The 27,783-nt window shown below is 42.2% G+C and overlaps 2 protein-coding genes across 2 annotated transcripts; one reads left to right on the top strand and one right to left on the bottom strand.

The window, feature by feature from the left end:
* The first annotated feature begins 313 nt into the window (after positions 1-313).
* Positions 314-10,439, top strand: Mesh1 (Metazoan SpoT homolog-1). Its single transcript, XM_037423275.2, has 4 exons — positions 314-692; positions 788-843; positions 3,260-3,610; positions 10,286-10,439. Exons 1-4 carry the CDS (start codon positions 503-505, stop codon positions 10,370-10,372), a joined length of 684 nt encoding a protein of 227 aa, XP_037279172.2. The 5' UTR covers positions 314-502; the 3' UTR covers positions 10,373-10,439.
* LOC119172239 (phosphoserine aminotransferase) lies at positions 7,788-27,783 on the bottom strand. The gene is made up of 10 exons (XM_037423273.2): positions 27,524-27,783; positions 27,344-27,404; positions 26,898-26,967; positions 24,711-24,916; positions 20,709-20,786; positions 19,023-19,117; positions 17,037-17,206; positions 13,111-13,239; positions 12,097-12,234; positions 7,788-8,073 (listed from the first exon to the last, which is right to left on the bottom strand). The coding sequence occupies exons 1-10, from the start codon at positions 27,575-27,577 to the stop codon at positions 7,968-7,970; spliced, it is 1,107 nt and encodes a 368-aa protein (XP_037279170.2). The 5' UTR covers positions 27,578-27,783; the 3' UTR covers positions 7,788-7,967.

Below are 27,783 nucleotides of genomic sequence, written 5' to 3'. Positions count from 1 at the left end.
ATTTCCGGAGTCCTCCACTACGGCGTCTCTCATAATCATATAGTGGTTTTGGGACGTTAAACCCCACATATCAATCAATCAATCAATCACTTGTGCAGGCGCCGCCTACGGGGGATTCACGTTTGGCGAAGCATCTAAGGGCTTGCGCTTTAAAACGACTAAAAACATCTCAAGTAGCTGCCCAAGCGGTTCAAATGCGTTCTGGCAACGCGACGTATGCTTGTGGTACACTGTACTTGTGGCTTGTTGCGACGTTGCGATTGCGACTATTCGCGACGCTAGCGGCATTACCGGAAGTGTGACGGGCGGCGAAGCGACGCGCGCCGCGCGCAAGCGGGCGAGCGTGAGTGTTTTGTGGCGTTATCGTACGCGAGCGAACTTGCCCGAACTTCTTTCGATCGGTTGTCAGGGGCGAAGTTTGGAAAGACACGAGTGTTGCTTTGTTGAGGGTGGTGCGTAGACGTCAAGCTGCAGTTCATAGAAAGGACAAGCATGCAGTGTAATGAGGAAAAGCGGCACTGACTCGACAGATACGACGTTCTTTCAGCGGTGTGCGAGTGCTGGACACGGACACACAATGGAGGAAGAGATAGCAAAGACACTGATTGAAACCGTTAACTTTGCTGCTACAAAGCACAGGAGACAGCGCAGGAAAGACGAAGACGCAACCCCTTACATCAATCATCCGATTGGTGAGTGTAGTGTGAACACCGGTCCTGTAAACTTCAGAGACTTGCAAGTTTCACGTAACGTTATCGGTGATGCGTTCCCCCTGCTTTCTGTACAGGTGTAGCCAGAATTCTTACTCACGAAGCGAACATCTACGATATTGCAACGTTGCAGGTAGGTGGCAGTCATTCGTGAATTAGCGATTATTCGTCACTTGTTTGTCAGCTGCACGGAGGAAGGGATGAGGGGAGAGGGCATGGCCACACGGCGCGTTTGTTTGCAGTTGTTTCCTTCCTCCATGGTCAGCTGTCTAACTTAATGATGAGGCTGGGCTGTCTTAAGAGGCAGACATCTTGTTATACGCTCTTTGGGTATATCTTGTATCTGTATTAGGATACATCGTATGAAGTATCGTGTAATGTAAGGTATACACACTTATTTACTGAAGCTAGGAAGTGGAACTTCATTGCGAATCACACGGTACGAAATAATTTTTCTAATGATCAAACACGAATGACCTAGCAGATGGTGTGGAGCAATATTAAAAGTCATTATAATTTTTATAATTAGTTTCTGCACATTACTTATACGGAATGTTTAAAGTTCGGAAAAATAAGCCATTGTCATGTTGCTTTCTTTAAGATTAGAAAATTACATTCTCCACTGTGTCTTGTGGTGTATTGCTATTTTAGCTAACAACTTCACTTAAGTAGAAACACGTATTACCTTTAGCAGAAGTGAATATTCGGTGCAAACCTATGTCGTTCTTTTTCTAAAGGTTTTCCATGTACTTCTAAACACCATCTTTCATGCAACTTAATTGAAATGCAGAACCATGGCACTATGAAAGAAATCATTGTCTTGCTGAATTGATTTGGCTGGCAGTGGCACTGTTAGTGCTGCCCATATCATTCTTGGCGTCAGCATGCCATTTCAAGTAAAGTTTGTGGAAGAACAATTTGCTGGACTATATCATGACAAATTTAATACTATTACCAATGCATTAGCTCTAGAAATATAGCCCGTCTGGCGCCCCGTCCTCGCTTTTTCCTATCTTTCGGTTCTCTCTTTACAGAATATACATTTTTTGCTGACAAGTTTTTTTCTTTTACTTGACAATTTTAAAATCTCGGGGTTCCGGACAGAGTAATTACACCATTGTTTACTTCTCCATAGATGCTTTGGCAAGCTAAGAAAGCATGAACATTGCTGTACCATCTGCAGGTGCTACAGACGAATAGAATTAGCAAAGAGTTTTCTATTTTGCAACTTATGTGGACAGTGAAACATCCCTAAGACTTGTAGCAGTTTGCACATCTCCTCCACTGTGAACCATCCAAACGACTGGCGAGTTGATTGAGCCTCATGTTGTAAAAGAATAGCAGAGGGCTGTTCAGAAAAGAAGCGCTACCAATATAATGCCTGTGTTCATAGTTAATTGCCCTAATAGTACATTTACTTCTTTACACACTATGTTGCATGCTGCTGTTCACTCTTTGATGTCAAACAGTCAGCTATCACCGAAAGTTGCTAATGTCTCGATTTTTTTTTTTTTTTTTGAGACGCACTCATAAGAATTATTTCAGTGCCATATATCTGTCATCTTCACTGTGTCCCTCACCGGTTTGAACATACAGTTTGCTTTTTTGCCAAAAGTTTGTACCGTACAGATGAGGACAGCTAATGAAAGTAGAGATTTGGTAAAAGTTAGTTGGATCATCTTGTATAATAAAACCATTATCAGCTTTTACACTTTAAAACATTTATTGATTACACCCTTCCCTCTGTAAAGCCTCATATAATAAATAAATAAACGGACTTTGTTTTCATTTTGGGGATACAGTTAAATTGCATCAGTGTATTGTGTACTACTCCACTGCCATAAAATGTCTCACAGTCAAAATGGCATCTTCGTTGTTAGGTGAGCACGCATTGTCCTCCTGCTATTTTGATGACAAGCCCAAGGAGCTAGTGACACACACTCACAAATGGCTGTCTAAACGGAAATAGTAAATTGTATGCGATGGTATTATTCTAACACAGTCATATATTCAAAACATGAGCTGAACTGGACTACTTCGAGGGGGAGTACATGTGCACTAGCTCCTCCCCTGTAGCTTTTCCTTTATTGCCAAGAAAAGTTGTTTGCGAGTATAGTTATTCAAAAGTGTGTAGAGCGTGATTAAAAAAAATTTTGCTGCTATAAAATGACTTGCATGGAAGCACGAACGAAATGTGCAAGTCACTCGATTCAACATATCTATTGTAGTGAATATCTCTACATGTATAAGATGTCTAGTATCCTAAATTGCTAAATATGAAGTTGTGTTATGGTGTCCTTCTGTCGACTTAGTTGATAATTAATCTCGCACTGAAGCTATAGCTCTGCGCACCTTGACTGGTTACTTTCACTTCTGTTTTCTGCTATGATGAGTGCTTTACGTAATTAAACAGTAATCTAAGCAACAGTTGAACATTATTGCAGCAATGTTATCTTGGCTATTAGGTGCTCCAGCAACATTTTTTGCTGCTGAGCTTTTTAACATAGTCAACCCTCCGATATTACTTCTTTGCTCCCTCACCTTACTAGGCTGCCATCTTGCACGACACGGTTGAAGACACAGATACCACGTTTGAGGAGATAGAGCGACACTTTGGCAGCAAAGTGCGCTCCATTGTGGAGGAAGTGACGGATGACAAGAGCCTGCCGAAACAAGTCCGCAAACAGCTGCAGATCGAACATGCGCCCGGCTGCAGCCGAGAGGCGAAACTTGTGAAGCTCGCCGACAAACTGTACAACTTGCGAGACCTCCAACGGTGCACGCCAGTAGGCTGGAGCCGCACCAGAGTGCAGGAATATTTTGAGTGGGCCGAGAAAGTTGTGCATGGACTCCGTGGCACCAACAAACCGATGGAGGATGCTCTGGACGAAGTGCTAAAGGCAAAGGGCGCATTTTGAATTTCTTTTTAGTTGCTGTTCTTAGTTTTAGTTAGAAGCGAGAACTTCTGCAGCTAGTCGGCTTATTGCAGTGATGCAGACGGAACAAGAAAGTCGATCTCAGAGAAAGGGCGTAGCAGTGATCTTTCTGCAGGAAGCACTGTCTTTGTCCTATATAATCCTGCATTACAGTTCGTTGGTCATGATATATATATTTTTAATTTTGTCTGAATGAGTGTTATTATATTTCTAGGTTGCTCCTAGTTGCCCGTTGTGTCCCCTGTTACTTTGCAATGCATCAATGCTTTCTCTTTACATCTAACTGCCCATTCGAGATTGGATGTTTGAGCCGAAATAGCAATTTATTCTCTTTCTGGGAAGCAGATTTTTAACCATGTTAAAGAAAGTACCGTAATCTACCATATCTATGCAACTATTACAGTGATGTTAATGACACATGTGCACACATCAAGGTACGTCTTTCTGAAAGTGCAATGTAAGGTACTTGACAATTATCTAGTGCAGACATGCAGTGCAAAATTTAGTAACGTATCCAAAGTTTAAAAATCTGCTTACCGTTTGCTTCATTAACAGGGTAGTTGATGCTTACTAATTGTGCAGGTTCATTATTGCATGCAAGGTGGTGGTGGAATAAACTACTACATGCCTGGTGGGGGATCATCTATCAGTTGTGTTATTTAAATGGAACATGTGCTTGCATTTTGTCATTAAAAACCTTTTCTTTTCTGTCACAGATGCATGACAATTATTTTCACACTAATATTCTGTGCTGTCCCAACGATTAAGCAGGCCACAATGATTTTTCAAGAAGTTACTATAATAAATTGCATCAGGCTCCACTGCCATAGCAGGGTGGGCATTCAGTGGTAGTTAGCTGCACTTACCAGATATGCAGCACACTAAACTGCATTGAATATTGTATTGCAGGTTTTTTTGAGGTTCTCCTACAGGATGTGAATTTCTTTTTGTTATCTGCTACTGCTTGAGGACTTGTTAGGCGTACACCGTTTTTAGTTTCTTCATAGTGACAACTTGGGCATTGATTATATGTATTTCAAGTGAAGCTTGTTTTACTCGGACTTTGAATGAGCTTGGGTCAACTTGAAAGCTTTGGAAGTGGCTATATCGTTGTTTAGATTGCACAGTTTAGCTGCTACTGGTGTTACATGTATTGAAATGCTTGCGTGTTTACTGGCATTAACTTATCTTTAAAGCAAGTTTAGAATTCAGTGTTGCATTTACTGTCGTTCTAAAGGTTTTAATTGGTTACCTTTGTTACTAAAGACATGCACTGGGAAGATTAATGCCGAAATGCACTGAGAAGTTGAGCCTCATTACAGCTTTTTTGTGACAGCTTTTTGATGTGATGAACAGTTTGCACTTACGAGAGCAGCATTTAGTGAACTACAAAACTGCTTTTCACAGAGCAGTAGATAAGCTAGGAAGCCAAAGTAGCATCCACTAATCAGTCAAAGAGAAGCCGCATTCAAATCTGAATTATTGAAATAATGGTTTTGCAAAGCAGTTTGCTGAAGTTGCTTATGCATAGTAACAAATTGGAATTGTCCCTCAAGTCCTTTTAGAGAGTCTGTGCGGCATGATTTTTTGCCTTTCTGTATAAAATATTTACATTGCAGTTGAGCAATGTAGAACATTCTAAAACTATTTTTTTTTTTGCTTTTTGTGTTGCCCCAGTGCTAGATTTCATTACCAATACTGGATGCAATGTAAAAAAAAAAATCACAGCATATCCACGGAGTGAATGATGAGTGGGGCGAAGCGTCCATCTGTCGATTCGTCCATCTGTGCATGCGTCCGATCGCGTTCGAGAATGCAGACAGCGCACGGGTAACATCAACAAGATGCGAGCCAAGAAATTCGAGTGCAAGCATCTTCAATGCACCCGCCGCTTTGCTTCATCCATGTCCCACCAACGATTTGCCGTATACAGCGGCTATATAGTAGGCTGAGGGAGGTTCTCGTTCTCCGCGTACCCAGGCACAACCCGCGCAGCAGCCAATCTGAGAGTAGAGGTACAGCGCCATATAGAATATCCACACTTAACTGCAGTTTGCATATACTTCTATGAGACAGTGCTGTCTACTACACTGTTCCGGAGATACTGCCTTCTTTTCTTTCTCGTCTCTTCTCTCGATTACGCGTGACGTATGACAAGGTTAGACTAAGAGGTGCTTCGCCCCTAAAACCTTATCCACTGCTTGAGCAAAAATCTAAAGATCGCAAGGAACTATAATACTAGAACTTCGCCCATCTTTTTTTAATAAATCTGGGCGTTTACTTGGCACACAAAAATGCATTATCAAAATACAGGGTGGGTACAGCAGCACTTGCAAATTCTCAAAAATTTCTAAATGGGAAAAACAGTTTCAAAGGTCCAACTTATATAACATGAGTGGAACATTTGAGTCCTTTGAAAGATAGTATGGGGAGTGGCTTTTGTCTAGCAACACATTAAACTATTGCACTCTTGATACATGTACAGACATATATAGGCATACCATATATATTGTTTCATGATATTCACAGTTCATTTCTACGTTCCACATGTAGAGTGAGTAATGACAGGTTTGTTCAGATATTTATTGAATCGAAGACAGCATTGCCATCATGAAATTAGACCAAAACGAAGTGAACAAACGAGTCACCATTTTAATAACCTGCTGCGACTCAGTTTTTGGCATCAAGGAAGCATTTTGGGGCTTTGGAAATGCTTCCAGTAGAGCTTTTTGATTAGAATGGATAAAGCATCATAACAGGGTAATGCTGGAGCTGTGTTAACTATAATGAAGAGTGTGATGAGCCAGAAAATCACCTGTATCTTACGTTTACAATAGATCGATGTTTTTTTTTTTTTTTTAATTTTGGGCTCCAGCATTCCTGAGTGCAGAGTCAAATGTCTGTCTACTACATGTATTGTACATTTAGAAGTGAAAAAAATAATAATACAACATTCAACATTCTTGGTTGTCTACAGGAGCACCAGAGAAAAAGTGTCATACTATCTGTAGCTTGAAAAACAGCAGTCTCAAAATCGAGTAGAAAATTTATTCACTTATTGCTAATGCACTGAGAAAACTGTCACAGGAAAAGACCTTCACATGTACTTCATGTTGTAGGGGATGAAATACAGTCGCCGACCGATTTTCCGGACTCCAAAAATTCGGACTTGTTGGATATTCCGGACTTCATAAATGCACCGTCAGGGATCCCATAGAGCTAATGCATTGTTTCGACCGATTTTTCGGGCGAATTTGCCCTTGAAAGTTCGATTTTTCGGACTAAATCGCTCGTTTTGTGCCACGCCCCAAGCCATTGTGAACGCCGCCATGTTGGATTTTTCGTCGGCTTGGCTAAGCTTGGTCTTCAGATGCCTTTCCTGCCTCCGAGATTGGAATGCGCACGCCATATTTTAAGTTTCGGAGGCCGTGTTTGCTTTTTAAAAGACGCGGTGATGGATGCCGTTTTTTCGTCTTCGGTCAGCACTATCGTCATCACATCGCACGGGGACGAGGCGAAAGAAGGATTCTTTTATTGTCGTTGCAGCTTTTTTCAGTCGCCATTCTGCACGTGTTGTGTCGCGTAGCGTCGAGACGTTGTGTGCTTCGCAGCGGCTATCTGCGGCATTGAATTTTGTGTTTTCGGTGCCATGGCTCCGCTATCTGTGCCATCGCGGGAGCCAGGTGGTGTGAAGAAGCGTGGGAAGTATACGACCCTGACGATGGAGAAGAAAGCTGCCATAATCAAGCTAATAGAGAGTGGACGTTCGCAGCTAGATGTCGCTGGATGACGGTCAACGCCGGATGGCGGTCGTCGTTGTCGTCGGATGACAACGACGACCGCCCGCAGCCGTCGGAGATCGCCAACGCGGTGACAATTTTGTCGAGCGTTTACAGCGACGATGTCACCTTTGCGCAAATACGGGCAAACCAAATTGCCTCCAAGCGTAGTTTGAGGCAAGGCAGCATCAAGGACTTTTTTAAACCTGCCTGATGCAATAAACTTTAGATTTTTGGCAAAAACGAATTTTTCGGACTGTTCGATTTTTCGTACTTTTTTTCGGTCCCCGCCAGGTCCGAAAAATCGGTCGGCGACTGTAGAGTGAAGTGCTTAAAGGTCACTATGGAAGACAAGTGCAAGACACTGCTTAATAAACTTCTTGTCTGTATAAACTGTAAAATGCATGCAGCAGGAATACACGATGTGTGCAGCTGTGTCATGAGGGCTCAAAGCAATAGTCACTGGCAGCCACCCTAAAAAAAGTCTGGGCAATGTGACTCCACTGTCGGGTGTATTCTATGAAATGGGTGGAATGCGAAGGCTACTTGTGGTGCTGCTTTTCGAACTCTCTCGAGAACTCCAAGAACGGTGTGAGCGCTTCCACGCTCATGGCATTAAACACGGATGCCCGAATGCCACCAACTGATCTGGAATGAAAAATGAATGCAACAGTTAGAAACACTGCGAATGTGTCAAGATTATGCTTGTGGTTACATGTAAGAGTGTAAAAGGCACAACTAAATAATCAAAGCAGCTGTCTCAAACACAGAATGGATTTAGCTTTCTAGCAGACATTATCAGTAAATGCTTATAGATTTGTAGAACTGAGGTAGGTCGACAAATCAAGCCCCTTTATGATGTCGGCAATGCCTTCACATCTGCTTTGAAATGCATGGGAGCTAATGCAACATCATTGCAGACAAGTTTTGTGATATGGTGAACTGAAGCCTCAATTTTTTAAACGATTTCGTCCCCAGGGTTGGTACAGGTTTCCGAGAAAAAAAATTCAAGGACTGTTCAAGGACTTTTCAAGAAATTTTAATTTAAGGAGCACGATTGTAGTTCACGACAAATTTTATTGCACAAAACAAAAGACATTTAGTTCGCTTGTTGCACAGTTTCACTAGACTAGAAGTTATGAGCTCGGAGCAAGTCTTTGAGTCCTTTTTTCTATTTGCGTCTTAATGCTGATCAATGATAGTTTATCAGTCCTGACCTTCACAGTCTTTTGCAGGCTGATGAACTGCATTAGGCTAGCAGCTGATGCTAGTGAGTGCGATGCATCTTTTTTTTTATTAGCAGCGTGCTGAAGGGTACCACTAAATGTGAAGTAAAAATAACAAATTTTAAACACTAACAGTAACTGCAATAAGCACATTCGCACAACTTTTCTAATTTCTGGAGAGCTCAAGATGCTGTAGCCTCATTGTGGCCATAAGCTTATGGCTTATGGCCAACCGAAGCCAAACCAAGCACGCATACCTCAATCTCTCCAATATAATACAGGCTGTTTGACCGTGCCCGATTTCGAGATCGCGTTGTCACGAAACACGATAAGCAATGAAGTTTTCCCAGTATTACACTCGGCTGCCGTGAATTTTGAGTCATAAAAAATTGAACTCTGTGAAAATTCCCAATATTCAAGGTTCTTCAAGGACTGAAATGAAATTCCAGGACTTTCAGGGCCTTGAAAACGAAATTTTCAATTTCAAGGGTTTTCAAGGACCTGTGCACACTCTGCTTCTCAGTAACTCGGCAGTGCATGAGAGGTGATGGTTTAACATGGCAGCAACATGTTCCCAGATTTTTTTATACGTCATTGCTAAAGCATAAACAACTTTGGCTCATCCAATGTGGTTGCTCTTTTGCTTTTACCCTGACATGCAATAAATAACATGTGACGTAACTTTAACCATAAGCTGTAATCAACTGCTGGGAAAGTGATGCCTTCCAAGTGATAGTACTAGCTCTTCACAACTCTGTTAGAACTGATAGTATGCAGAAGTCCATTGTTGAACTCGCTCCTCATCCAGATACATTAGTGATGCTAACAAGCAACAAAAAATGCTGTTATCATCCCTATTGCACTTTCTGCGACAAACATCTGGAGTACATCGGGAACCTCCTCTAAGTGATTGTCAGAGTTACTATACTCGGCGACAACTTTTCTTGGCAGTATTGTAGAAGCTGCCGAAATGAAATGTATGCCTATTACCAAGCCAAAAATAATACTATTTAAGTTCACTCATAATTTTCCCATTTGCCTTGATGAAGTAAATACTGCTTTATTCATTATGAGACTTGAACAATTGTGAAAAATCGTAAGCAAAACATCACAGTTATTGCTCACGCTGCAAGAATGCCTTTTCTTCCATTTCTCAGACAAGACCACCTTTTTAGCACACCCGCTTTCCAAAATAAACATTCCTGACATGGAGGGTCAGTGTGCGGCCACAAATGCGTGGCTCAGTTCTCCAAGAAAAATATACTCATACTAATACGACACTAAAATGTACAATCAACTATCAAAATGTGTCTCCCATTTACATTATTCGTGTACATATATGTTTTATTAAAGCGTTAACAATTCAAGTGAGCAAAACCAACATCTGCCGCAAACTGCCATACCAGTAGAGCATCATCAAATTGCCGAAGCCCCGTCTCTTTGGCCTTCGCTCCACTGCCAAGATAAATTGTCGCCAAGTGTATCAGGTAGTGAAAGAATGACACAGACTAAGGTTGAGAACGTTTTGTGCAGCCTACGTGTTAACAAGCTTAGGACTGGACAGTGCAAGGTTCAGAGTGTAGCTTTGGCCCCTGTGTAAAGCCTTACTGAGGCCTTTTCTCCTGTAATTTCAGGTACTGCCTGCAAGCATCGAAAGGCATAGCCACTCCATGCTGCTCGTCAACACAATTAGGACATTTTTAAAGTTTTTCAAGCATTAGCAAACTGCCACTACAACTAAAGAGCTAGCACGCACAATGGCTAGTCTTGAAGCTCATATTATATGCTAGAAAAAGCATATAATATGTTACATAACTGTACCTAGGGTGTTAAGATTTTTTTTTTTTTTGGAATACGAAAACTGTAGCGACAGCACCACCCCCCATGTTCTTCCAAAAGCGGTGTGATACCTGGCCTCTTTACAGTGAAAGCTGTTATGAGATGACAACAAGGGTCTCATGCGCCATAGTTGTCCGCCGGCACTGGTGTTCGTAACCACTATCGCGGAAAATAAGAAAAAAAGGCTAAGTAGTAAATAAAAAGCATTAAGGAGACAATGGGATTCGAACCCTGGCCTTGCCAGTGCTGGAAACTTTTTTGCAAACTGGCCTTAGGCAGGCGTAATGTCGGGAAAGGAATCGCGTTAATATTAGTAATAAAGCGTTTTAGAATAGGAAAGGAACAGTCAGGTGTCACGCAATGTGAATCGCGTAACAAGTGGGTTGTCGAATGCTCCGACCCATTACAAAAGCTTCAGGCAGAATTCTTCATCACCGTCAGCCACAGAATAAAAGGAAAAACTGCACAAACTGCCTGAAGAATGAATGAATCATACTTCTCTGAAGAATGACAAAGGATGGCATCGTGAATGCCTCCCTACTACACAAAGATTACGCATGATTTATGGCGTAGTGGTTACCCTGCAAGTGTTCTTGTAAAATTACCCTAAGAGTGTTTAAAAAAGGCTCTGAAAGGCCGCTTCTTCACCTTTCGCTGTGACGGTGCTGCACGTTTCGCGCAGACCTGGCGTTTTTTTTACAATATAGTGCAAAACAACGTGTATATTTACTTGTTCTTCATTTCCTCGCATCATGCTTGATAACCGTTGACATGAGACGTGACTTTGCAGTTCAAATGCACCTATACATGACTACCCAAGTGAAATGATTGGTATAATTTCAAATTCAGTGCCCCTTTTCTTTCCTGGAATTCGCAATGTGGAAAACCTTGCTTCTACGAAACCAAGCTTTCTATCGAGGTATGTATACTATGAACAGTGTTTTCGTGTGGCCACCACATAAAACTGCACTAGCAGGCATACATTTAAAAAATAATAATAATAAATAAATACCCATTTCCCTAATATGTAGCCGGTTTCTGACACAGATGATTAAGTTGTGATTAGAGCTCCAATGTGCCAAAGGTGACAATTAGGAGAGTTTCCTAAAATACGTAGAAAAACTGATGTCTTCATGGCCTACCTGAGACTTCCATCTTTTATTATCTTCAGTGGTCCATATTATAGATAGCCAGATAGATTCCTTCAAATATCATGAGAATCCAGATGGTTCTGAAAGCTTTTTTTTCTTTCTGTGATATTACATCAGATATACCTAACAATTATAATTGGATGCAACTTAAGAAGTCCGGAGAGGCCCCACCCCCATGACTGAAGCACGACCGCCAATCCCCTTCGCAGTAAAACAATAAGTCTCGCTCGTTCACTCGGCAGTGTTCGCAGAGGGCGGAGTCACCGGACATCCAGTTCATGACATCAGTCAAAAGTGCGTGCCCATTTTTGCACGCCTTCGTGCATGCAGGAGACAATGCTGCGAACTACTAAAGCTGTATTGGAGTATAGTTCCTCCACTTCAGGGAAGGGTCTAAACTGAAGAGAAAACATGAAAGAATGGCCGTAAAATTCCAATTACTAGCACACTCTTACCTGTGTCCCTTCAGTTGAATCATGTTTCTCTTGGCAGCCTCCTTGAGGAAGAGTTTTTCAAGCTCCTCGTCCCCTTGAGTTCCCCCTATTCGGAATGGAATGTTAACACGACTTCGATGCGCACGATCCACGTTGCACCTGTAGCACAAAAGAAACCAAGCAGCGTCAATAGTTCATCACAAAGTTTAAGCTGCAAGAGGAGCAGCCTGCAGTGAAACCTTGCACTCTCACAGCTTAATGGCAGATAAATGAAACATGGCATCATAACAGCGAAATGCAGAAACATAATCACTAGTGGTCAAACAAAGGATGTTTTAGACTCCAGCTCAAGATATCTCTTGTTCGACCGCTCGATTAAAATAAATGCAGTACAAACAAAAGCATCCGTGCAAAGTTACTATCAATGGGCTGTCAGTAGTAAAATTTCAATGTAAAATGTAGTGCTGTTTGCCTGAATGTGCTCACGCTACCCACAACTCTTATATTATATTACCTAGCTCTTATATTATTATTATTATTATAACTTAGCACCATCTCTTGTCCAAAATTTGCACTACACAGGTGGGTATCGTAGAAGCATAGATCCAAGTTCTTTCACATTGGAAGAGCTTCCCTGTCAATGAAAAGCTCAATCCTGGTCTGTGGTTTGAACTTAGAAACTTTTCATTGATGTGGTAGCTTGCAGGTGTACCTTTCATTATGCAGGCATCTTTTGAACCATTGTCAGCATATCTGTGCTTCAATTTCCTAATTAACTTGCCCTCACTCTGTGATCTGCTAGAATAGCATTTGCTCCAGAAAAGCGCACCGATTCCAGTTTCAAACCTCAGATCAAGGTAATTTTTCCTGGTCAACTGAAAGCTTTGTTTCCAAGAAATTTCTACGAGTTGCCTTCGTAACTTCATGCTATCAGCATGGGAATACAAATACTTCACTACTTTAAATTGGCATCAAGGCAGTAAAGCAACATGTAAATGTGACTGAAAAAAAAATTCCTTGAAATGAAATACATACACGTAGAAGCCATTAGACTTGTCAAACAGTTCATATATAAGCCTGGACTTTTCTGCTGATCGCTTTGCCATGCCTTCCACACCGCCATTGCGCTTGATCCACTTGAGAACCAGGCCCAGGATGTAGATGCTGCGCATGAATGACCAAAAAGCAAGTACCGTGATACCCAACTTTTACACGCAGTCATATCACAAAATATTTTAACTCAAACTGAACTCTCTGTTGCAAGAAAGCCCTTCTTCGATTCATAGTACGAATAAACTCAGCTTGTCATCTCAATGAAGCAGTTCAAACAAATCATGTATGCAGTGTTGGTCCAACTGCACCAATTGCACCATTTTGCAATAATTCCATATTCCTGTGCTTAGCAGCACACATTCAAGTACAGCTTGCGCCAACTGCGCCGAAGTTCACTAGTCCGCCTGTTTACATGGCAGTAGATCAATAATGGACAAAGATAGTCTTGGCCGCAACAAACATTACTGAAGCTTTTCGATGATGCTACCAAAGCCCTTTAACTCAATCCATTCCAGTGATGCGCTTTTTGTAATTATATTCAACCTAACCAAAATCTTGGTGCCACCACATGAGCCATCGTTGTTTAAAGTTTAACATGCAGTTGATAGTCTCTCTCACTTGATAGGAAACTGGCGATAACATTTACAAAAGTGATTTTTTAAATTCGCGAGTCACTCTGCGTACCCCAACGTAGCCACCACGACCAAGTGGCAACTGCTGCGGCACTGCACGCTGGCGTCTTAACGTGAATGAAAATTCGGTTGTGCGAAAGTTTTTTCAATGTTTTGCAAAAAAAGATGTCAATGCCTCCTAATTGTGCTAAGCCTAAAGACCCACGTAGAGTATGTCTCTTACGATGTGGTGCAACTGCTGCTCGCGCCCGTAGAAGTGCTTGTTGTGCGTCTCGATTCCGAAACTAATGTACCTCTATGGCACACCAAGGTAGACACTGGGCTGTGTGGTCAGCCACAGATAAAGAACACGTGCCCTAATGCGTACCCTGAATGCAGTTACAACATCCAATGTTGCAGTCAATCGAAAAAAAGAACAGTTTCACCGCGAGGGCAAGCAATGAATGCGGTAAAAACAAATTGTAATGTTATACAAAGAAAAGCTGAAGGGTAGCTCTATGGGATCTGATATCGCTTAACTCCAGAATGCCCTAATGTAAGAGAAGACAGTCGTTCTATGGTGAGATACCAATTTAGCACAATATCTTTGCATTGAGAGTGAAGCACAGGTATACTAGCCGACCGCTGATGGCTGTCAAGATAGCGCACGCACCAACCATCGCGACCACACCTTTAGAATCAAAGTTCACAGTTGCTGCTCGAGTTCGTGCCCTCTCCACACCGCTTCTACTTCATTAAAGACAGGTGGTGCGTTCCCTCTCTGCTTGAGCATTTGAAAACTGGTCTAACACGCGTACGGATTTTATCACATGTGCCCTCTGAGCAACAGAGATGGGCCGGCTCATCGGACCTTTCTTTCAGTCGTGTTGATTGGTCCCACTCGTGCGCGTTTACTGGCAGGAATAACCAGCTGTCCTCTATCATCTGGCCTGTTTGCGGGATGCCAGAGTAATTCCACAACTGTGTAATTCACCCAGGCACTCATAACCACCAATCACACTTTGAGAGCTCATTAAAGCAAAAAATGCGTTAACACGAAGCGTTGCAGCAGAAGGCAATGTTTCAACAAGCATACTTGTCTTCTTCAATGCTGCCTTGTAGAGAAGAATCCCTCCCCTTTATGCGTGGATTAACCACTGACCCCTACCCATTCGTGAGAGTTTATATTGTACCAGTATTACAGTGGAACCCCGATTATACAACCTTTAGGGGACCACGCAAAACCTTCGTATAACCCAAGCGTCGTATAATCCAAAAACTAAGATTATTGACCACCACAGTCAGCCATGCCCGAAAAACGGGTACAAAGTGCCTGAATAAGCCTCTGCAAAGAGGGTAGATTGAATTAGTATTGCCAGTGGTAGGTAATGGCAGCAATAATTAGTTGAAGGACGTCCGAGCGAATCTTTATTTTTAGCCTTAAGGCAATTAAATTCAATGCACATCTTTCTACCGATAAATAAAGTTCCAAAATTACCTGCGCCTGAAAATGAAACCGAAACAGTGTTGCCGTGAGCCTTCTATCAAAATAGTCAGACGCAGTGCCATCGCTATCGCATAATGGCGATGAACAATGAGTTTATGTACGATGCGTTCATGCGTGACTGAGCTGTGCGCCTTGTGATTTGTTGCCTCATGAAGTGCACCTAGTGTTGCTTACTGTTGCTATGAACATTGACGTCAAGTGAAAGTAATTTTGCAAGTTGAAAACAGCTGCGTCGTGTCCTTATGCGTGCGCAAACTAGTGACTGCGAGTGTGACAGAGGCAGGAGATCTGCCGTATGTCGACCAGGAAATGTTTACACGGACCAAAAATGTGAAAATATCAGTTTTTTGGTCAGTTGAACCTACTCTATGTGGATAGAACTTGACTAGGTAATGACCCCAGATACGTATGCACGCAATTGAGGCATATGTAGAAGTGCATAAACTTCCGGAAGAATAAATTTTCCATTCGATGAAGATGACTACTTTTCCTGTAGTCCTCCTTGAAGTACACAAGTTCATATTTTACGCTCGTGAATATTTGGTCCAGATGTGATTTGAGTAAAGGTGCTTTGTTTTTTTCCGACAGAATCTGAAAGTCATTGTAACATGCGGAGTCAGCATAAAACTGTGTCGTATAACCAAGGTTTTCCATACATTGTTTCTATGGGGATTTTGCCGGGACTAAACCGATTCGTCATAAAATGCAGGTCATCAGGAAACCGGAGTGGGGGGGGGGGGGGGGGGCGTATAATTGAAGTTCCGCTGTACTTCTTTTAGATTCTTTTAGAATACTTTTTCTAAGTATTTGGAATACCAGAAGTGAGTGCTCAAACCAAAGTTTTCGAAAGTCAAGGGGAGAATGCCATTCAGTATTGATGCCTCTAAAGGTTTTTTTTAGTACAATGGAACGTTAGTCTTAGTGAGTTGTGGCGATTATTAAAGGCACTATATCTACAGGTTATTTCAAAGAAAGTCCCAACAAATTTCTTCGGCTTCTTTCTTAAATTGTTATACTGCTGGTTTTCTGGCTACGATTTGTTCTTTTTGCAATGACCTTAGACAATTGTCAATCGCACAAACCATACGCGTATGCTTGCCAAGTCACTAATGCTTCACTTCAGCACACATCTTGTGCAGTGTTGTGAAACCAGGGTGTGACACTCGTTTGTACTAAGACCTTGATTAATGGCTGCTCTCTCACTGCTGGCTTTGTCACCTTGTTTTGACTGCAGCAGTGTTTGCTGTGTGCACACTAATAGAAATATTCAGCGAAAATTTAGACATGTCCTGTTGCAAGTGATTCTAAATCCTGTTTTGTCTTCTCTAAACCTGCTCCAAAATGCAGTTTCTTCTCCTTCGAATCTACTCTAAAACAGGTTTTTCCTTGCTAAAAAAATTGCTCCAAATCCTTCACTGGCTGGGATATGACATGGGATACATAGCCAAGGATGTTGGAGCATTGAGTGACAACATATTAAGAAGTTTACAGGCATATGAAAAAATTATCCTATGCAAGAAAGAGAAAAAAAGGAATGAAAGAAGTCTTTAGTCTTTGATTGAAAGAAAATATGCTAATTTTACCTTGATCTACAATGATGTCTGAGATCCTTAACAGTGTGCAATGTGGCATAACCCTGTTCTTGGTGGCGAAAAACACTTATAACACGACCTTCCCCAAGGTGCTCAACTTAGCATATACAAACGTGTAGTTCTGATCTTTTCACGCCTTGGGTCATAATTTTCGCTGCAAAAAGGTTATGTATGCTGCAATGTACTCATTATACTCACGCATATGTGGGGGGCGTGTTGTATAAGGACTTGTTCTCAGCGTTGATCTTGTAACTGAGCACGCTTGGACAGTGGACTGCTGGTGAGGTGATCAGGTCTTCTCGGATAATGACTACAGTGACACCAGCCATGCCAAGGTTCTTTTGGGCACCCGCAAAGATGACTCCGTACTGGAAGACAAGGAACCCAAACACTGGGTAAAATATGTACTCATAGCTCAAAAAATTTAGTCGTCATAAACAAGCTGTTGCAACACTCATTTCCGGAAACTCAAAAGACCTGGGGACCTAACGAAAGCACATGGAAACAAAAGCTTGGCAATGATTTTAAACTCTCTTCAAGGCTAGTTTAACAGCGTATCACATATCAACAATAGATACAAACTGTTATTTGAAGCAATACTCAATCTCCCATTAGCTTATTCTGCAGGCATCAATGGTGGTCCTAAAACCAAAAGTAGCCCGTAACTGTCTTGATATATGTAAATTATACATAAATAATTCACTTCCATAACCAATGACAAATAAAGCCATTAAACACTTGAATTTGGCTACTAGTTAGAAAACCAATAGCACGTTGCATTCACGAATGAGTACAGGTTCTATTTGCCATGTCTACTATATTTCAACTTTACAGTAAACATTGGTGCAATATCTCTCCTCATTGTTGACGTTCCTCCTGTTGATGCCAAGCCCCATATCTTTTTTCCGACTTTTCTTCTGTTTTGCTACAGTAATTGAAGCCGCATGGTGGGTTGGCACTTTGCTGACCACACCAAGAACCTCGAGCATGATGTCGGGTATTTTATAACCAACCAGTCAGGTGTAGACAACAAGCACCTCTCTCTTACCCCTTGTGACCTAATTTCCGTTCCCTGTACACTCCTCCACTGCTGTTCACTCCTTTTTATGTCACCTTAATCATTTTACAAAGTTTGTGTGCCAAATCCACAATATTATGAGGCGTGTCACAGCAAAGGGCTCCACATAATTTAGACTGTCTGGGTTTTTTCAGTGCAGTGATATTGCACAGTACATGAGTGTTCAGAATTTTGTCTCCATCAAAATGCAAGCGCTGCAACCAACATCAAACCCACGTCTTTCAGTTCAGTAGCTGTGGGGTCTCGAAATGGCGAGCGAGCACCGCGCTCTTGGAGTGAACGGACACAGTAGACGCGGCCGCAACGAACCAAACAATACACATTTATTTAACAGCTTTAGAACGACGAGATCGTCAGTCGAATTATTATAACATCAATTGGGATCAACTCTCTAAAACAGCCTTACACAATATTACACAACACTCAACAACATGAAAAACACAAGAACACACACAAGGCGGCTTCGCCAACGCTCGATTCACCCGCGGGCCCGCCAGGAACGACCCGCGGTGCCGTTCTCACTGGCCCAGCACGAGAGACAACCGCTCGGCCCACCCGCAGAAAAGCCTCGCTCAATTCTCTCCTGCTGCCACCAAGGCTTGCTGCCGGGGGCCACCGCCGACGCTACCGATCTAACCATGATGATGATAGTGGTGATCAACGCTCACGAACACAACGCCACCTGCTGCTCAATAGTTGTGACCCCAAAAATACGGCTTTTGTGTGAGACACTTGCGCCCCGCGGCGCAAAGAACTTTACAGGTGGTGTTAGCACCCCCAAATAGCAGAGCGCCGTGAACAGTGCACAATCACAGTAGCCGCCTTATGTCATTTTATCAATGAAGGCGATTCAATAAATTGCGAAAATGGAAGTGCCAAAAAAAGCCACACACTTTGGCTCACATTTGCAAGAAGGCATTCGCATGCCCTCTATCCCAGTATCAAAGGCGAAGGAGCTAGGTACGCAGTACCGCACTTCTTTATTAGCTGCAGAAATTGGCATAATTTTCTAAACAACCACTATCATTCTTTACTGAATATAACTGCAGCTTTCATGAACTTATATATCGTTAATGCTGCAAATAATTTCAAAGCCACGCACGCACCTTTGACACATCAACCGGTCTTGTCAATATGTTCGAAGACATGTCACACACCAAGGGCACTGACCCACTGTCGGGGACGAAGTTGAACTCAACACCTGTTATGTACACAGAAAGAAGTGTTTGTCAGTAACCCACACGTTGACAAACTGACAAAAAATTGCGTACAATAGCACACACTGTTTTCTGTCATAAACAGCAGCAATCAATTGCCACAATGCACCAACCAACTTTTTTTTTTCAATGTAAGGGCCAATAAACAACCCCAAGGTCCAAAAATTGCAATGAAGATAAATACGTGCGCATTTGTTAGCTCAACATACTGCCACAAGAATTTTGTAAATACATGCTGTAATAAGCAAATTACACCGGCACACCGATTAAACAACCGTTTTAGCTGGTTTAAAATTGTCGCTCGGCCTTGCTACCCTTCTCCGTCATAGGGAGGGGCAGGCGCAGCCTTTCGTCACGACTTCGCCGACTTCGGCGAGGTGACATGGTGTCAGCGATACATCCCTGGCGCACAGCCTACGACCAAGCAGGGCTTCCCACAAATAAGCACACGTCATAGTGGTGCAGAGAGAAAGTGCAGCCCGAAGAACACCCTTCTCCTAGCTGTTGAGTAGAGAGATGCCTCTTTATCTTGAGGCCTTTTTTTCTGACAATAATGTTGCTCCCTGTAGTCTCGAGCTCTACAAAATAGCAAAGGGCAGGAGAGGAAAATGAAAATCTGGACTGCGCGACCAAAATTGCATCATCACAGGGCCAAGATGCTGTTTCCTGGGGCAAATAATCAATCGACGTACTCAGAGGTTTGTGAAGTTGCTCATGGGCATGCTTGTGTCACTGCGCGTACGAGGGGATTGGTCAGGCGTGGGAACTGCTTTTTGAAATGGAGGGTCTGCACGACGTGCAGCACTAACATTTGACTAATGTGCTCACTTCTGTGTAGGGTATGAATTGGTGAGCTTGTCTGGTGGGTGGAAAAAAATGTCTGAGCCTGTTCACTGGCCCTTTAATAGCATCCTTTTGGCATATATTATGGACATATCACTTTTCGTGTACGTTATTAACGGTCAGTAAGTCACAAGTGGTAAAATGATTTTTTTCGTTTGTTTGATTAAGTATCACTAATGGGCTTTGGAGGCAATGCCTTCGTGTAAATTGAGAAAATAACCTTGTTGCTATGTTTGTATTGTCTAAATTGCTTTTTTTCTTTACCAAAAGAAAGGTTTAAAGTGTGAAAGTGTGATATTATAGGTTAGTTTTAAATACAGGAAACATTTCGTGTTGTCCGAGGTAACACAATGACAAAAATCACATCTGTGACAATTTCTGGGACAGCTCACATTTATGATATGATTAAACCACGTTTATGTATCTTTATGTATCTGGTCTGTATCAGGGATGAATATCCCCCAAGTTAAGCTGTTGTGGAAGAACATTTTCTGACTAAGCAAATTTCAGAGATGCTCAAAAGTAACGCAGGTAATGCACATTGACACGAAAGTAATCTGCAACAAGGAAACTGCATTGAACATATTTTACTCCATATCTATATATTATACATGCATATAGACTCTGAAGCTTAATGAAGCCAGACTTGTAGTTAAAAAAAAAACAAGGCTTTTGTAATGGTTTTCTTTTATTTTCGTGCACAGTTTAAAATGCAAACAGAAGCAGACCCACCATGAATGGTTTCGTTGTCACAATAGTAGAGGTAGGCTGCATCTGGGCTGCATTTCCACTCACTCTGCGGTGGAATGCCTGCACAAAACAAAATCTTTTATCTCAACACCTTCACGTCCAAAGCTTCATGCAATGATGATTTCACTGCTGCCGCCTCACGCTGTGATAGGCGACTAAAAAATTCCGAAACACAATCTAGAAACCTCCAGTGGTGTGCTAGTTGTACTAACTTTGGTACATGCAGGGATATTTCTAGGTGATGCCATGCTTACAGACACGACATCCATAAACACCGTAAATTTATCCGAGTAGTTCTCAGTAATCCTGCTGTAACGTAATTAGACGAGATGGACACACCACAGCATTAAGCGTAAATTAACATATTTTGGAAGGTTTTGTCATACATATATGTGTATAACAGATAAAAGGTACAAGTTTACGTTTCATACTATATGTGGCATGTCCAGTCTGTTCAAGAACGTATAATAATTGATGGGGCTTAACGTCCCAAAACCACATTATCATTATGAGATGTCATAGTGGTGTGCTTTGGAAATTATGACCATGTGGGGTTCTTTAATGTGCGCCTATGTCAAAGTATATGGGCCTCGAGCATTTTTGCCTCTACTGAAAATGTGGCTGCCATGGGCAGGATTCGATCCCGCGAACTGCAGGTCGGCAGTCGAGCACCATAACAAGTATGGAATCGCGGCGGGTGTTCACGTATGTTACAGTGCGATGGCACAAGACCATGTACTATACTCAACCTGCCCCTATTTCTGCTCTTTCTTTTCGTAACGGTGTTAGACTGTGCAGCCTGAACATTTTAATATTAGCACATGCATGTCCACTTCTTCATTGCTAACACAATGAAACAATGCAGCTATACGCGAGTATAAAACTAAACAATAGTCAACAAAGAAACCTTCCCTGCTTGCCTCCATCAGAATAAAAATCTATTTTCTAACCATCTTTGGCAGAAAAGAAAAGTACTAAGCAGAAGAGGGACAAGACTTGCACAATAAGCAATGGTTATAAATTCCCGTTTGTTTCTATTTCTATGCCCCTTGTCCTTCATGCCACAGACATAGACCAGCTAGCAAGCACAAAAAAGCCCAAAACTGTATTGTGCTTTGCACGAATTACAGTGGGTTATAAATTCCTCTAGTCAATTTAAGGCTGCATTTGAAAGCTCCATAGGTAAGAGTGTATGTATTTACTGTTGATAGAGCTCTAAAGATAGATCATCAAAAGAGAAAAAAAAGGCAAAGGTTTCACAGAACTGTCAACATGTGGCCCTTGAAGAAATATTTTGTACATGTAGTTTAATAAGGCACTTTTGAGTGTTGGTGCTCATTTCTGTGCACACCTCAATATATAGCCTTTCCATTGCCATTAAACAGAGCTGGAATTGGCTGCCATGTGCCTTTTGTCACGCTGTTCTCAGATTGCCATGCACTACCAACTTGCACATACTTCTAGTAATAAAATAGTAAGTGGAGATTCACATGCCGCAACCACGATATAATATTGAGGCACACTGCGGTGGAATGCCCTGGAAATTTCGACCATCTGGGGTTCTTAAACGTGCATCAACGTCACATAGCACGCGGGCCTCTACACCCGGGGACAGCTTTTTATGGCAATGGAGTGAAAGCTACAGGGGGTGACGCTAACTGCTATGTGTTAATACGCTAAGGTAGTCTCTGATAAACTGGTTTTGGTTTCAGTTTTGGCATGACAGCTATGTGTTTTCTACAGTTAATTTTTTTGCATGCGCTCCATGGTTAAGTGTTGATCCACAGTCACTGAGCATGCAGGCATACTGGCGAAGCTTCCCCTTCGCTTCATGTGCTTCTAACCAGGGTACCGCTCAGAGCCTCCACCTTGAGACGTGCAACATTATGCTCGCTTACGCCGCTAAGCTGGTTAATTGCACTAACAAAATGTGAAAACAACGGAGAGTCGCGGATGCACCAGTCTCATTTGGGCAAACACATTGCAACTGCTTGCTTTGTTTGTTTTGGCAGCATTTGGTTCTCAAACGACTTGAAAAATCTATGCAGCGATTAAGGCGGCAAGCTACCAGAAGAAAAAGGCACTGTCGACGAGGCGGCTGTGCTTTTTTTTTCTTTGAATAGAACATATGCGATGCCAGAACAAAAAAAAAAGTGCAACAAAACAAAACCCAGAAATGTAAACAATGATGCTATCTCACACAGTGTACCAAATAATTTTGAGGTGTTATCCATTTGAGGGAAAAAATATGATCTGTACATTTTATGAATGCTCGTTATGTACAGCAAATAATTATTTTGTTGGACTACTGTGCAGCGAAACTATCCGAACAACGTGGTTTGGCTCTGTAACATTGATCGCGCTTTCAGAGAAAGCTGTCCCCAAATATAGCATTTCCCTCTAACAAAATGCAACCGCCGTGCCTGGGATTGAAACTATGCTCTTTGCATCAGCAGATGATCACCATAACCACAGTACCACTGCTGCGATCCACCCATACTTCTAGCCTTCTTTCGAGAGTAACATACATAAATGCAAATGCATTTCAGGGAAACTTTCATCGTACTCTCTCGTGTGCTAGTCAAACTTGGGAATAACTGTGTTTATTTGATTGTGAGCAAGGGCCGCCTTGGCCTCTATTTCTTGCTTCTCTCTTTTGTGCTGGTCCATGTTTCCATTCGCTCTGGTTTCCATTTGCATTCAAGTGAAGAAGCGAAAAAAAGAAAGCCGACAGCCCCGCCACAGTGGTCTAGTGGCTAAGGTACTCGGCTGCTGACCCGCAGGTTGCGGGATCGAATCTCTGCTGCGGCGACAGCATTTTCGATGGAGGCTAAAATGCTGTAGACCTGTGTGCTCAGATTTGGGTGCACATTAAAGAACCCCAGGTGGTCGAAATTTCCAGAGCCCTCCACTACTGAGTCTCTCATATTCATATGATGGTTTTGGAACGTTAAACCACACATATCAAAAGAAAGCCAATACAGGTGTGTCTTGCTCTCTTGTCACTGCCCCCATGCAGCTCATTGCAACATGGATCGCGTACATGTTGGTCACTTCACTCTCTGTGCCGGTGAGGTGGCTCACACAATTTGCCACACCACATAAATATGAAAGCTGGGTGTGACAGAAAACTCCTGATTCCCAGCGCTATCGAATAAAAAATTGCCTGCCATCTGAGTGCTGGTATTTCGCAGGTCACTGAACTCTTCTTGCATTCCCACACAATAGATTCTGACAGCTTTATTGGTTAGGCTGTCTTCACGAACCATATCTCATGCGGGGCAAAGCGTTTATCGTGGTGCTGTGTGACTAAGTACCTTTCAGATAAAGCGGCTCATGAAAGCAAATATACACAGCCACTGTTCTCCTTACCCTCCTTTACAATTGTGCTTGTTTTGCACCTGTTGCTTGATAACGCACTTTTCATTGTTTTTATCTCTCTGAGCATGGATAACCTCGTCAATGTAAACATTGCTGATAAACACTACAAAGTCTCTTCTGTCACTCTGTCCTCAGCTTGAAAATAATTACCATCTCATCCAAACTTCTAGCCTTCTTGATAAACGGGACATTAAAGGTACATTCGTAAAAGTGTGCACTTCATCAGCTTCAGATGACAGACAACAGTAGTAGACAAGACAGATGCAAGAGGGACGGGGCTGTCCCTTCTACTCTTTTTATCTAAAGTTCATCGACATCCGGAGAACTCCTTTCTATAAATAAGCGCCAGGGAGCAATTCTTATATTTTATATGAGGTGTCTCTTATAAGCAGTGTACCATGTATGCCTTTTTTTACTCAATGTAGGTACACCGAAGTCTCGTATACCCATTTGTCTCTTATAGAGGAATCTGACTGTGTCATCCAACCATCGTGAAGTGCACACATTTACCCATACGAATCCCAACTAGCTAGCTCAAGCTTCTGTACTAAATGTGCAGCACAAATGAAAAATGAATTTAAGTGAAACTTTCACTGTACTCACCCACGTGCTTGTCAACTTTGGGAAGCACCTTGTTGACCTGGATGTGAGCTTCGGCCTCCTTGGCCGCCTTGGCCGACCAAGTGCCAGTGACAACATAGTCAGCCTTCTGTTCTTTGCCATGCGGACACAGATTAAGCGGGATGGCACTGAACTGGCCTGTGCCTCCACCTTGCATGAAGATCACTTTGTAGTTTGAAGGGATGCCCCTGCATTGAGCACCGCATGCGCTTCATATACATGCCGGATTTCATGCATGCATGTGTCTCCATTCCTGCAACTCCAGATACACATATCATCTGACACTTTGATTGATTGATATGTGGGGTTTAACGTCCCAAAACCACTATATGATTATGAGAGACACCGTAGTGGAGGGCTCCGGAAATTTAGACCACCTGGGGTTTTTTAACGTGCACCCAAATCTGAGCACACGGGCCTACAACATTTCCGCCTCCATCGGAAATGCAGCCGCCGCAGCCGGGATCATCTGACACTTTCAATGACAAATGCAACTACATGAACTTACGCAACATTCAGAAGCACCGAATGTCAGGTAAGCTAGTACCGGCTTTGGAGTGAACAAGCAGGCAGCAGAGCACAGTGCTGACCATCAAATTTTTTTTTAAGAAAGCAGAGTAAGACGAGTAATGCCGTGTTGTGCTATTTTCATATTTGTCCTATTCATTCTTCTAGAGATCCTCAATAGTACTCAGGAACGTGGTATCGTAGTAACACCACATAACTTGCACTTTATTGTTGCAACAGACCATCATGTCTTAAGAGAATATGCTACTTGAAAAGTACAAGTTTCTGTTTGTTTGTTTTTTTCTAAAAATTACAGATATTTTGCTTTTGTTCTGTCAAGCTGAGTGTGTCTACTTTCTTAGCAATGAAAATCAAAGTTTTCTTCAAGAACTGTTAAATGTCTAAAATTGCACTTTAGGAGCACAAAGTGTCCGTTCAAAAAGAGATTTGGAGTTCCCTTGCAGACATCACGTGGCTGCTTGCAATTGCAGTTCATGCAAGGAATCTACCAAAACACCATGCTCAAACTAACCATGATTCTCAAACCCCTTCAAAGAAAGAAATAAATTCAAGAAAAAGCACATCACATAGGCAAGCTTTCAATTTTTCGTTTAAGATGCACATTTCTCAAGATGCGATTTTTGGTTCCTTAGCAGGAACCAAAAAAATTGATAGATTGTCTTTTGCAAAAATTCATCTCAGCTGAATGGTGGATTGCTTTTAAACATGTCACTTTCGGCCTTAACCTGTCAACAATGTCGGCAAGTTTTGTTGGACGCAAACATATGAGCATTAGTTTCGCAGTTCATAGCTTTACCACAAAACCTGTATCAGAAGACTAGATTGATGGTGGTTGTGGAAAACATCAAAATGCTTCTACTATGTCTTTAATCGCAACAAAGAGGTTCCACTTCTAAAGAGAAAAATTAGGGAGTTTTCTAATAGTGAACACAAACACTATTTGTTGCGGTTACTGTCACTGCACATGCGTCATAACATAGAGTTTGTGGTCCACCCGCCGAAAATTTGATACAGTGTACGGCCCGCAAAGCCTCTTTGCGGTGACTCGAGCGTGTGCAAGCGTTTGCGAGGGACAAATATTCGAATACTCATATGGCACCCATACGCAAATGCTACGCCCACTAATTTAGTGCATATTACTAGAAAGCTCCCTATTAGCTGAAAGTACAAATGCAAGGTATGTTGAAGAAGTTGCCAAATGTGAAAACATGCAAGATTATTTCACACGTTTATATTTCACCAGTTCATAGTTCATATTTCACCAGACCATCTCATATTTCAAATATGAACTGGCCTTCAGATACATCTCCCTCAAATGGTAATAAGAGAGGCAGAAATTCTAGTTAATAAAAACCACACAAACAAATGCTCCTAGAAGTAATGTAAATAAGCAGTTATGAGCATGCGAGGTTTTTGCAAATATCTTTCTCCGTGCATACTTTCCATACAAGGACACTATCTTCACTTGACACAGTGAGATTCTTGAACACATGACAAAGCGGGAAGTGCAGGCAATACATTTTTATCAAGGTTTGCCACAGTGTGCCTCACATAAAGATAAAAGTAAAGGGGAATTCTCCTAGAGATTGTCCGTAAGTCGTCTGTCTACTTGGACAAGATAAAAAGCCTGGAAGGCCTTACATCAGATCTCTCAGGTCAGCTTCGGCAGTCTCGACTATCTCTGCAAACTCGGCTGAGCGGTGACTCAATTCTGCAAAATAGATGCGTTTCATCGTTACATCACTGGCGCACATAAATTTCAACAGTAATGCTATAGATGCTAGCTGCATTATACAAAATCTTTATCATGGGCCAGATTTTTTTTTTTTTACAGTCAAAGATGATCGCTTAGTATTATGTCAAATGCCATAATAAATATGAAACACTGCTATGAATGAGATGTAATATTCCAAAATGAAATAGCTTCAGAGATGATCTCTTCTGAAAACATCAAATTACAATAATAGTCTATCTGTAAGTAACACGTGTATGCTGTATGAAACGTTCACTGAAAGCACATACAATGCATTTAGACCATAAAAACACAAATCACGCGACTTTAAAAAAAACTGCCATCATGAACTGACCCATGACGCTGGCTCCACATCCTTTATAATTCAGCATCTCTTCCTGCGCAACTTGAAGCACCTGCCAAAGAGATCGACGGCATCGTTAAGACAACGGACAATTAATTCGTAGCCTTCTCATAATTCACTGACGGAGTTTGCCCCGCACACAGATATGCACGACTGTTGAAAGGTCCTCACTTCGAGCGGCACGGCCGAAGGTCCGGCCGAGAAATTGAGCTTGCGCTGTGCCATCTCTCGGTGTGATCAACAGGTCTTGTGGGGAGGTATCCACGTTGCGTGCGCTCGTGTGCTACGGTCCGCTTACACCGGTGTGCAGGATGGTGGCAAGCTCCGTACAGACTGTGCGTGACGACGGTCGTGCGACGCGCCACACTACCACGAGGAAGAAGATACGAGATAACGCGGTCGTCGCTGGTACACACGAGAAACTGGATGAG

This window comes from Rhipicephalus microplus, chromosome 4 (assembly GCF_043290135.1).
Source record: "Rhipicephalus microplus isolate Deutch F79 chromosome 4, USDA_Rmic, whole genome shotgun sequence".
NCBI lineage: Eukaryota > Metazoa > Arthropoda > Arachnida > Ixodida > Ixodidae > Rhipicephalus > Rhipicephalus microplus.
Note: the sequence above shows the minus strand (reverse complement) of the source record. Positions and strands in the feature narration are given on the sequence as shown.

Bases quoted from the DNA above. Each gene is read 5' to 3' on its own strand.
- LOC119172239 (XM_037423273.2), bottom strand. From the start codon at position 27,577: ATGGCACAGCGCAAGCTCAATTTCTCGGCCGGACCTTCGGCCGTGCCG. The intron at 17,207-19,022 runs GTGCGTGCGTGG...CTTGTCTTCCAG, and splicing joins GACCGGTTGATGTGTCAAAG to TACGGAGTCATCTTTGCGGG. The intron at 8,074-12,096 runs GTAAGAGTGTGC...TTTTCATTCCAG, and splicing joins ATTCAACTGAAGGGACACAG to ATCAGTTGGTGGCATTCGGG.
- Mesh1 (XM_037423275.2), top strand. From the start codon at position 503: ATGAGGAAAAGCGGCACTGACTCGACAGATACGACGTTCTTTCAGCGG. The intron at 693-787 runs GTGAGTGTAGTG...CTTTCTGTACAG, and splicing joins TTACATCAATCATCCGATTG to GTGTAGCCAGAATTCTTACT. The intron at 3,611-10,285 runs GCAAAGGGCGCA...CTGTAATTTCAG, and splicing joins CTCTGGACGAAGTGCTAAAG to GTACTGCCTGCAAGCATCGA.